The following is a 12,386-nucleotide window of genomic DNA, read 5'->3' on the forward strand; positions in this document are numbered from 1 at the left end:
CAATGGTGCTTCATCACAGCACCAAGGATTAATGAGACATTCTCTAAATTCTTAATTTCTTTTAGGCTTTTGAAAAAAATATTGTAAGTGGCTTCATTACCTTCATTGTGAAGCTTCTCTCAAGCTGCATTTCATTTCAAATATTTTATTAGAGGCTTATTGATACTTCTTCTTTGTTTTGTTAGATAGATTTAGTTTTGTCCTGTATCTAATAAGTTAGGAATGTTATAAGAAATCTAAATGTCATCTCACATAATTTTCCTTAATTCTTAATGAAAATAAAACCTGCAACTTGGCATTTTTGACTTTAGACTGAAGGCCAAACAAATTAATTATAAAGGGACATCAACTTGAGCTAGGAGTGAACCTTGATTGTTAATAACACATCTTATTTACAGAGTGTCTTTCCCATGCTCAAAGCACTTTGTAAGAAAATGTTCACAATATAGATGTTTACATATACTTTAACAATTGGAGCAGACACCGGATGCATTATTTGCTTAGGGTCACACAGTGACTCTAAAGCCCTAGCCATAATGCAGCACTAAGAAATTTGGTAGAGTAGCAATTAGAAATGGGGCTATATGAGGATCAGACAAAAGAAAACTCCCAGCTCATGGTAAAACCTGATACCATTGTATCGAAAGTGTAACCTGATGGCATTATGCCATTATCTGCTATGGTGGACATTAGTTCCTGACAGGCATTTATCAAGACTAGTATGTGTATTTTTATTATGGAATTTTATTTTAAATATATCACTGAAAGCCTTTACATGTTTATTGAAATTTCACATTTTGCTAATGTAAAGACAGAAATTAAGACACATTGTGTCTGCACTCATCCATATTGTTCTGCTCCACATGTTGTTAGCTATTATTTGTTGAGCTGTGCTCCCCCTTCATCTTGTCATTTATTAAAACACCTGTCAGTCACGTCCCACACTCGCAGTGGTGCCATAAAATGTCTATGAAACTCAGTAAAGCATGTAGGTCCCATAATAATCATTTAAATATAATACACCCCATGTGTCTCACGTAGGCACCCCTTTATCTCTTGTTTCGGTCACGTCCGAAGCATATCTTTAAGGTATATAAACCCCTGGTTCTGGTTAGTTGTGGTACGCAGCAATCTGAACCTCTGTTTACGCGCTTCTGTTTGTCTCGATCCACTCGCCTTGTAAGTGTCTTTTAAAGCTTCATTGTTTGATGTATCCTTTCAGCTATGTATTGCTTTGTAAATCATTCTTTATTGTCTTTGGTTGTACACCTGTATATACCTGTATGTTTCTTTTGTATATATTTCAGTTTACAACGAGGTACGTCCAGTAAAAGCCTTTAAGAAAGCTCACCCCTTGTCGTTTTTATGTGGATGTGCCGAGTTGTTTAAGCTCTCTGCAGCTGCGTTGCACGGACAGCGCGGAGTGAGGCAGAAAACATATCATTAAATTTTATGCCTAGAAGAACATACTGTGTTTAGTTTTATTTAATATTATTTTATGATTTGAGTTTATATATTTATGATTTTTGGTGTGGCTATAGATACCTACTCCTGATGTTTCCCAGAAAATTCATGTTTTTTTTCATGTGATTTATCAGTCAGATTGTCATATTTTACTGAGATATAAAATTCTGACATATTACAAGGGGCTTATATTAATAACCTGATAGGTGTTTTAGATGTGGAAATAGAAATTTATGAAGGGGAATTGGATAGGTCACATAATATGGTAGCTGTCTTTATAAAATAAAATATACTGTATATATATATATATATATATATATATATGAATAACGTGCTCCAGTCACTTTTCCCTCAGAACTATAGATCCAAGGGATTCAAACTTTTTTGTGTGTACAATACCTTACATAATTATTGAGACCCTCTAAAAGCTTTCAAATGTGGGGGAATTACAAATGAAAAGTATATATCTTGTTCCAAGTCACCACATTATGATGTTTTTTTTAATTTTTTTTTATTTTAATACATGGAGTCTCAGGAGCCAAAAACAAAGACAAATATTTTGGGTAAGCTACAAGATCTAATAAGCAGTGTCTAATATTATCTGCATGACACCTTTTTCAGCCCAAAGAAAACCTTGGCCATAAGGCAAAACCTCTCAAAATTTGCCATTGGCTATTACAGCTTACTAGTCTTTTTGTGTTACTTTAATTTTAATGAGATTATCTGTCTATCACTAGTCATTCTTTATTTATCTGTCCTAGCCATTTTGAGTGTAATCTTGGAATATGTTTGTCAATGGCTGTACCACTAATTTATTCTTGGGGCCAATCATCTGTCTGTCCATCTATCAATCAAATAACTAAAGTTTTAAATACAGACATGGTTGGAAAATGTATTTGTAATCCAGCAACATTTGCAAACATTTCAAGAGTCTAATACATATTTCAGGGCACTGCTGTGTTTGCTATATTTCAACAAATTTTAAATGGGAGTGGTGATTGCCCATTACTGTGGTAGGTAATATCAATTTCCTTCTTTAAATTAACACTGTCAAGATGAACCCCTGGAGGTGAGACTATTAAATAGTAAAAAAGCATTTATCAATTGAGAAATATGACAGAGTGTTCTAAGATGAAGTGCCTGATGGTAACAGGGTGGTGACATGATATCACAATACCACAATGCATTAGCATTTACCCTAAATATGTAAATAACATTTTTGTGTATGAATGCAGTACATATACACATATACACACATATTATATCATTATGTGCTCTATAGTCATAAAGTATTTTTTATTGCACCACATGTTCTAAAATTATAAATTATATTTTAATTAAAACTGAGTTATGAATGTAATTGAATAATAGTTCACTCTCAGTATTTGAGGTTATAATAGGTATGAAGGGTGCAGTGTTATGGGTCATCACAGATAAATGCTGCTGTGATTTTTACACACTATTTTGGATGCCTTTTTTAAAATTACTATCTTTGCAAACTAATTGAGATAAGACTCTTTCTATGTGTGTGGATTGTACCATGTACATTTGTGTAAGTAATACCACATTCAAACATTATAGTAAAATTGAGGCTAAAGTTTTGTATTTTTCTTTTGAAATGTTTATTATAATAATGTCACATACTGTTCTTATCCTATAAGACACTCTGCCACAGCCTGTCTGCATAAACTGTAATAAAAAAAAATCACAAATTGGCTTATGAATAAAATAAACATATGATTTTTACCAAAATGTAAAACTTTTGCCTAGATAAACAAAAATAACCAATTACATGCATTTTTCATTTTTAGCTTCTTCAATAAGCTACAGTTGATCTTTATAAAGAAGGCGGCTTTAGCAAATATAAAGGTTCATTTAGAAAAGTATTAACTTAGTACATGCAAAAGGTTGTTCAATTAAGAAAGCATGGTTTTACTACATAAACAGAGCCTTTCCTTATTTGTTTTTATAAGAACTCCACATAATACAATATATTTATCATTTTGCATGAAAGGAAGCAGATTATTAGAATTTTGAAGAGGGTAGGCTTGTGGTGAATGAGAGTCAATGGCAAGAGTCATATCAGTGTAAAAATTAGTATTACCATTGAATAGCTTGAATTAAAAGAAACCCATTTGGAATTTTTAAGTTGTATGGAAAACCAGAAAAAACAAATTGGAAAGGTGCAATTGAATTCAAATAACAGAGAACATAAGCATTTACAACCATTTCCTGACATAGCACTGGAAAGCAATGATACAACATTATTATACTTCTGCCATATTGACAGTCTTCAGGGGCTCCCCTTCATCTTATTATTATATTTTACATATGAGGCTTAACACTTCTTGATAATAAAGAGAGAATCTGAAGTGACATTCTGTATGCAAACAAATTATGACCATTCATATGCTAAATATGCTATACATATGCTAAACCATGTGCTTTCCTACAGTATATTAAGTTAATCAACACCATAAAAAAGAAGGAGCTTGTTATTGACTTTAGAAAAAACAAAACTGACATCCAGCCACTCTTCATTGGCGGGGCCTATGTGGAGAGGGTCCGGGTGTTCAGGTTTCTGGGCATTGAGTTGGAGGATGACCTGACCTGGAGCTCCAACATCAAGGAGCTGCTGAAGAAGACGCAGCAGAGACTGTATTTTCTGAGAAACCTCAGAAAGAACCATCTACCCAAAAATCTGCTCCTTGCCTTTTATCACTGTTCCATCAAGAGTGTGCTCACATACTGACTGTATGTGTGGTAAGGTAGCTGCACTTCCTCAGAAAGGAAAGCGCTCCACAGGGTCGTCGGGACAGCAGAGAGAACAATTGGCTGTACCCTCCCCACTCTGGAACAAATCTACACCTCATGATGCCGCAAAAAAGCAATACACATTTCACAGGATTCATCACATCCCGGTCATTGCCTCTTCCAGCTTTTGCCATTGGGCAAGAGATACAGAGCAATGAAAACCAGGACAAACCGCCTTAAAACAGATTTTATCCAAAAGCAGTCATGGCCCTGAACTCAGAATAAAACTGCTTCATATCATTCTCCTAATGTGCAATATAGACCTTAAGTCAACCAGTGCAATTTGTACATTTAACCACTGCAATTTGTATATATAACAAGTGCAATTTGTATATTTTGTAAAGCACTTTTATTACTATTCGGTGTGTTATTATTTTCTCTCTTCTTGTCAACTGCACCTTCAATTTCGTTGTTCCTTTGTAAAAGTGACAATGACAATAAAGATCTATCTATCTATCTATCTATCTATCTATCTATCTATCTATCTATCTATCTATCTATCTATCTATCTATCTATCTATCTATCTATCTATCTATCTATCTATCTAATCATATTGAAATAATTTGATCTCATACTGGAATGTTACATTATAGAATACAATGTACTTCGCAGCTCTTAATCTTTCAAAAAACAGAACTTTAATATTTAATTTTGGCTTTGTAATTTTTATTTTAAATTATATTTAATTATAACTGGTTAACTTTTAAAGGAAAAAACTAAAGTTTCTGTAAACTGAGAACATTGTTTTTATTTCTTTTTAACTAATAAAAAGTGGTGCTGCATGAATAAAAATGCATATTGTTCAGATTTATGTGCTGCTGAATGATGGAGTATTGATCCTTTTATCGTCCAGACATCTCGTCAAAGCTATGTCCAAGGTGTTTAACTGCAATGGTTTTAGTGCTGAGAAGTGTCCGTTTATGCTGATTTTCTTGCCTTCCAAACTGCTCTTTCAGGATCCTCAGTATGTCATCTACTTTCTGGTCCATTTTGGTAACCTTAAGATAAAAGTAACACATTTTTATGTCAAAATTCAACCACATTTCTTATAATTCATTTTAATATAAATTTAATTATAGAAAGGCTGGGAAAATGAGAACAAGATTGCAAATTCACTACCAAACAGACTCATTTTGTTGTTTCATGAAGAAAATGAGTGCTTTCCTGCCTATTATTTTTCCAGTATATAATACATTTTTGTCCAAACCATCATAGATGCATCTCTGCTTTTATTTTTATGCATCTCTCAAATGCACACCAATGAGAAAAATTATATAAGGTTCCATAATAATTATTCTTGAATTTTAGAAATTCTGCACTTATTTTTGATTATCGTGATTTGCATCTAAAATCAGAAGACACTTGTAGCCAGCTATTGCTAGATGAATAAAGGAGGACTTGAAACCATGTGCAGCGACTTCTCTATTTACTTACTGTATTTACCAGGGTGTCTTGGTCTTCTTTGGAATTGTTACAGCATTCACTGGAGCCTGTCTTGACCATATGTGAAACAGCATGCACTGGAGAAACCACAATGGGTTTTTGAACACTGAGTGGGTGTATGATGGAGTGAATGCCTCTGTCACATGACATTATTCTTCCAACACAACACCCTGGTTCATATCCTGAGAATTTGTAGGTATATAATATGTGCTCTAAAAATTTAAAAACACCAGAAACATTTTCTCCTCTTCACCATTATAGATACAAATCAGCTTCTGTACCTCAGTCTGCGGTGAAAAGCAATTACGACTGGAAACACTGCGCCTCTAAAGACACAATTCACACGCACTGCAGTGTGGGAAGAGGTGGGGTGATGAGAGAATTGGCAACAGTTGTATATAGTTAAAGCACGTTCAATAAACAGTCAGTAGTTTTTGCTTGCATTAAGAAAACGTTCTCTGCCGTGTTTTTTTTCCTCAAAGGGCTTTACAGTGGTGACCCGACGCTCTTGGATGATTCCAGAGTTACGATAATCATGTCTGCCAATGCGGTGGTGTTAATGTTACTGGAGTTTTGGGAACAGTAAGCCTCAGCGTGGTTCGCTCAAGCAGAGGCACAGTTTGTGTTGCGGAACATAATGGCAGATGACACGAGGTACTACTACATCATTGCAGCTCTCAGTAGCTCTACAGCATCCAGGGTGGTGAGTCTACTTGAAAATGCCCCAGACACAGACAAGTATGTAACTTTTAAGGCATACCTTTTAGAGAAATACAGCCTCACAGAGTCAGAGTGGGCATGGCGGCTACTAACATTACCGGGCCTGAGAGACATGAAAACCTCCGCATTAATGGACCATAAGTTAACTTTGCTAGGTAGCCATAAGCCCTGTTTAATATTCAGAGAGCTGTTTCTTCAACAGATGCCGGATCATGTATGCACGGCCCTGGCCAACATGACCATCGTTGACTACCAAGAGTTAGCCAAGATGGCCGTCAGCCTGCACTCTGCTTTGCAGAGCTATAATCCACCTGCACCCTGCTCATCACCCTTCTGCCGCCATACAGACAACTGACCTGTGTTTTTACCATGCCCGATGCAGCAAGAACGCAAAGAAATGTTGCCCACCTTGTAAGTTTAACCCACTTGGGTCGCTCAACACTATCTCATCAGAACCTGCAGACCACCTACTCTACATAACAGATGCTCAGTATGGCCGGAATTTTCTATACGATACTGGCACACAAGTGAGCGTGCCTCCTGCATCACCTTATTGATGTGGCTTCAGGGATAAAATGGCCTGTTTTGGAGGCTGCTAATGGCACTAGGATCCCCACCTATTGAACGCAGCACACAACCTTATCGATCAGTGAAAGACGATTCACTTGGACATTTGTCTTGGCCAAGGTGGCTAGGCCGCTGCTGGGCATGGACTTCCTGTGTGCGAATGGGTTGCTGGTTGATGTTAAGAGCTGTCACGTTGTAGATGCTGTCACAAAAAGACACTCTCTCTGAAAACCGGGGTACAAACCGACGGTTGTACCCGGCTAATCCAAGAAAGGCTTGGACCTGCCGCTTGGTTCGCGGACAGAGCCATTGTATTATGGCTTCTATCTTTGGACACTGTGGTTTTACAATACCCCGACCCACCAGTTAGCCCAAATATTTAGCTTCTTTTAATCCAAAGAAACATTTCTTTGAATTAATCTGAAGCCCAGCTTTTCTTAACATCCGTAATACCGCAGTGACCTGCTGTATGTGTTCCTTCCATGTGCTGAAGTAGATGACAACATCATCCAGATAGGCAGCACTGTACGCATTATGGGGGTGGAGAAATCTATCCACCAGACACTGGAAGGTGTCCACTAGGGGTACTAAATGCGGTCTTGACCTTTGCAGAGTCCATTAAAGGAATCTGCCAGTACCCCTTTGTTATGTCAAGTGTGGTCAAGAATTCTGCCTGTCCGAGCCTCTCGAGGAGGTTGTCCACTTGAAGCATCGGATAAGCATCGAACTGGGAAACTTGATGAAGCCGACGGAAGTCATTGCAAACCTTCGACTTCCGTCAGGCTTACTTTGGGCTGGACCAGGGACTATAACTTTCCTCTATCACACCTAGTGCCAGTATGTGCTTGATTTCAAGTTCCACCTCAACTTTCTTTGCTTCGGGAAGTCGATAAGGGCGCTCTTGAATGACAACCCCGGGCTCTGTCACACTATTGTGTGCAATCAGAAAGGTCCTTCCAGGTTTCTCACTCACAACCTCTGGGACTGACAGGATAGCTGATTCCAGCTCCTGTCTCTGTCTGGAATTTAACTCTGGTCCGAACTTAAGGGTGGTAGATTGAGTAAAGAATGAGCGGGGCTGAGTGGAGAAAGGATTTGGATTCCTTTCGTTCCACGGCTTCAGCAAGTTCACATGATAAACCCACTCACTCAGTCAATGATTGGGCTGTTTCACCAAATAATTGACGAGCCCTTTTCTCTCCTTAATTTCTTAAGGTCCTTGCCAGTGGGCAAGTAACTTGGAATGAGAGGTTGGGACCAAGACCATGACACGATCCCCCGGTTGGAAATCTCGGAGGGTTGTGCCACCATCATAATAGTGGGCCTGTGCTGCTTGCGCTTCCTCTATGTGACTTTTTAAGATCAGTCGAATTTTTCCAAATCTATAGCATAATTGTGTGATATATTCTAATATATTGGTAGAGGGAATAGCCTCTCCTTCCCATGCTTCTTTTAAAATATCCAATATTCCCCAGGGTTGTCGTCCGTATAATAACTCAAACGATGAGAACACCGTGGAGGCTTGTGGGACTTCCCAATATGCAAAGAGAACGGGGGGGGGGGGGTTAGGGGGGGCTGATCCCAGTTTCTCCAGTCCCCGCTGACCACCTTGTGAAGCATTTTTTTGAGAGTCTGATTAAACCTCTCAATGAGACCATCAATTTGAGGATGATACTCCACATTCTTTAATGTCCCTTAATCAGTAAGGATTTCTTTAGGGATGCTGACATGCGTGAAGACCCCCACAAGTTCCCATGCAATTGCCTTAGATGTGGCTGAGCGCAAAGGAACAGCCTCCGGATACCGAGTAGTATTATCCAGAATGACTAATATGTACTTATGTCCTCAGGCTGAGGGTTCCAGGGGTCCTACGATATCGACTCCAATGCGTTCAAATGGGACATCAACCAGGGGAAGGGAAAGGAGAAGAGCGCAGTCCCTCTTAGGAATTTGCCATAGTTGACAATCTGAACAAGAGACACAAAAACAGCGAACCTCCTCTTTAATTTCTGGCCAAAAAAATCGGAGCTTAATTTGCTCTAATGTCTTTTCGGTGCCCAAATGGCCTCCTAGGAGGTGGGCATGTGCTAACTCACAGACCTTCCGCCAGTAGGTTCGTGGGATTAACAACAGCTTTCTCACCTCCCCCTCATGTTCCGTTACCCAATATAATAAATCATGACCTCAAGGGGCAGAGAATCCTCCCAGCTCATTGAGGCCCGCGTTGATGATGTATCCACCTGCGACAGTCCAGGAGTCTCCCCGCCCCCTTCTTGGGTCTCTCGCTGCCGGCTGATTACACAGTGTGGAGACAGCTTGAGTCGGGTCATCCCAGTCTATAATTAGGCCTAAGCTTCGTTCAGGATTAGTCAAAAGTATACCGCATTTATTTTCAGACCAGTCCCACCCCAGAATCACCGGAAAAGGTGGTGAAGGGTAGACCGTCACGGGGAATTTTCTCAGCGATCCTCCCTGACTGATGAAACATAGGGCGGTTTTGTATTTTTGTATCGGCAATCAACAATGGAAATGTTGCTGCTTGAGTCAAAGAGTGCCTCGACTTTAAATACATTAATGACTACATTTCCTGTGTGGGATAGCGTCAAGGGATTGTTAAGTGCACATAAACCGTCCCTCCCCTTCCATCTGCATTCCACCTCATCCCCGGGCAGGTTGCGCATCCGGCGGCCTGGGAACTTAAAAACAGGCTCCTGAGCATATGAAAGAAACAGGTTATGTGGGACATAAACCCCAAGGAGTCCACTAGAGGACTGTTCTGCTGTCCCAGATTATGAATCTGGCTTTGTTCTCTCGAGGAGCCCGATGAGCTCCTCCATGCTGTGAAATTCTCCCCAGACCGGCTGGGCGAGGTTTGTGGGGAGGCTCTTTATTAAAAGGAAGCAGGCTAACCATAACCCTACCCCTAACCCTCTTCTCGAAGTGTCTCTCTTAAGTTAAATTTCCAATTTTTTAGGTTCCTCACAGTCTGGGGAAAGCCCATATTTATCTGGACTTTGCCACCCTTCCCTGCACACTCAGCAGTATCACTACCTCCACCCTGTACAATATGAGAGCTACGACTTGTGACTTCACCCGTCTTCTCAATGAATTCCTCCATCTATCAAATCCCACTTTTTCCACAGCAGAAACCAAGCATGGAGTGGAACACTACATTTCTACTTCAGGTCCACCGGTCCAAGCCCACACCTGTTGGCTGGCCCCTGACAAGCTGGCTATTGCGAAGGCTGAATTTACCAACATGGAATGGCTAGGGATTATGTGCCGATTCAAGAGTCATGGGCATCGCCCCTTCATATGGTGCCCAAAGCAGGTGGAGGTTTCCAACCATGTGGAGATTATCGCCATCTAAATGATCACACTATCCCAGATCACTACCCAATTCCACACATACAAGATTTCTCTGAACGGCTCTCTGGGAAAGTAATCTTTTCAAAGGTGGACCTGGTCCGCAGTTACCACCAAGTACCTGTTCACCCAGCGGACATCCCCAAAACAGCAGTCATCACCCCCTTTGGATTATTTGAATTCCTACAAATAGTATTTGGCCTTAAAGACGCTGCATAAACATTCCCGAGGTTGATGGATTCTGTCCTCAACGATTTTGACTTCCTTTTTGTCTACCTAGATGACATCTTATTTTCCAGCTTCTCCAAAGTGGAGCACCTTGCCCATCTCCGAGCCTTGTTCGAGCGCCTGAGCCTGCAAGGGTTAATTATCAATCCTGTTAAGTGTCTATTTGGAGTGCCTGTCATATATTTCTTGGGACATCGCATTTCAAAAGGGGGTGTGATTCCTTTGCCTTCCAAAGTCTCTGCTGTCACCAATTTTCCACAACCCCGCACCATACGTGCTCTCTGGGTATTCTTTCTTTGGTAATTTCTACCACTGCTTAATTCCTTGGGCAGCACTCATTATGCAACCTTTATATGAGGCACTACAGGGCCAGTCCACGAAGTCCCCTGTCACATGGTCCAAAGGCCTGGATGAGGCATTTACGAATCCCAAAATGTGCTTTAGCTGATGTGGCCATGCTCGCACACCCGCTGCCTGACGCTCCACTTGCTCTTACAACTGATGCATTGAACCATGCAGTGGGGGCAGTGTTTGAACAGTGGACTGATGATGCATAGCAGCCATTGGCATTTTTCAGTAGACATTTACGGCCCAATGAACGCAAGTATAGCACTTTAGACCGGGAACTACTGAGTTTGTACTTGGACATTCAACATTTCTTCTTCTTGCTTGAAGCCTGGCCATCCACTGCATTTGTTGACCACAAACCACTTGTTCTCGCAATGTCCAAGGTCACTGAGCTGTGGTCTGCCCGACAGCAACAACACCTGGCTTACAAATCAGAGTTCACAACAGACGCATGTTGAGGGTAAGAACAATGTGGTGGCTGACTGTCTCTCTCGGCCTGCATTGCCAACCATACACATTGGAATTGACTACTCCCAGCTGGCAGTTGACCAAGCTGAGGACCCGGAGGTGCAAGCACTTCACTCGGCAGACACTGGCCTGCAGTTGTCAGAGATGCAGTTAGATGGCAGCACTGCTAAGCTCTTGTGTGATACTAGCACAGGTTACCTACACCCAATTGTCGCCAGCAACAACCTCCCACATCCAGGACGAAAGGCATCTCAGCATTTGATGGCGAGCAAATTTGTTTGTCGGGGCCTTAAAAAAGATGTTCGTAGATGGGCAGCGGCTTGGATTGCATGTCAAAAAGCTAAAATACATTGCCATGTTAAAACCCCACTGACACCTTTCCCAGTGCTTGCTCGCCATTTCGACCATGTTCATGTGGACCCGGTAGGCCCCCTTCCTCCTTCTTACACACCTGCTTACTGTGGTTGACAGGACCACCAGGTGGCATGAAGCTGTCCCTTTGACATCCACAACTGCAGCAGAAGTAGTGAGAGCCTTTATCAATCAGACACAGCAGTCACCTTCAAGTCGATACCTCCTGCTCAGCACGGCTCTCCTCACTCCTGGTTTCCATGCCACCTGCAATCAGCAAAGTCCATGTTTGTCCAGCACAAGGCACATAGCAGCCCACTGAAACCACCATATGATGGCCCTTTCCGAATCCTTGGACGCGGAGACAAAACGTTCGTGCTTCACATTGGTGGGAAACAGCAGACGGTCTCTGTGGATCGCCTCAAGTATGCACATTTGGATTCCTCTGAGGTTTTTGACTCTTTTCCGGCACCTATTGGTGACCTGGTACCTGCTTCCCCTAACATACCTGTACCTACGGGGCATTCAGATGTTAGTTCTCCAGTTTTTGTCACAACTCCACCTAACCGCACTCGGACAGGGCGTATAGTGCACATAGTTAACATTGCCCTAGCAA

At 40.9% G+C, this 12,386-nt stretch overlaps 2 protein-coding genes across 2 annotated transcripts in view; one reads left to right on the plus strand and one right to left on the minus strand.

Moving 5' to 3' along the window:
- Nucleotides 1–12,386, plus strand: part of LOC114644975 (cyclin-dependent kinase inhibitor 1B) — a 280,849-nt gene that overhangs the window by 149,727 nt on the left and 118,736 nt on the right. The gene's annotated exons all lie outside the window — the stretch shown is intronic.
- The window catches only part of LOC127526149 (potassium voltage-gated channel subfamily KQT member 1-like), a 426,478-nt gene continuing 419,082 nt past the window's right edge, over nt 4,991–12,386 (minus strand). The window contains exon 11 of the mRNA XM_051920670.1: nt 4,991–5,277. Coding sequence (XP_051776630.1) covers nt 5,122–5,277 — 156 coding nt within the window. The 3' untranslated portion in view covers nt 4,991–5,121. The remainder of the gene's footprint in view (nt 5,278–12,386) is intronic.

Source organism: Erpetoichthys calabaricus, chromosome 1 (assembly GCF_900747795.2).
Source record: "Erpetoichthys calabaricus chromosome 1, fErpCal1.3, whole genome shotgun sequence".
Lineage (NCBI taxonomy): Eukaryota > Metazoa > Chordata > Cladistia > Polypteriformes > Polypteridae > Erpetoichthys > Erpetoichthys calabaricus.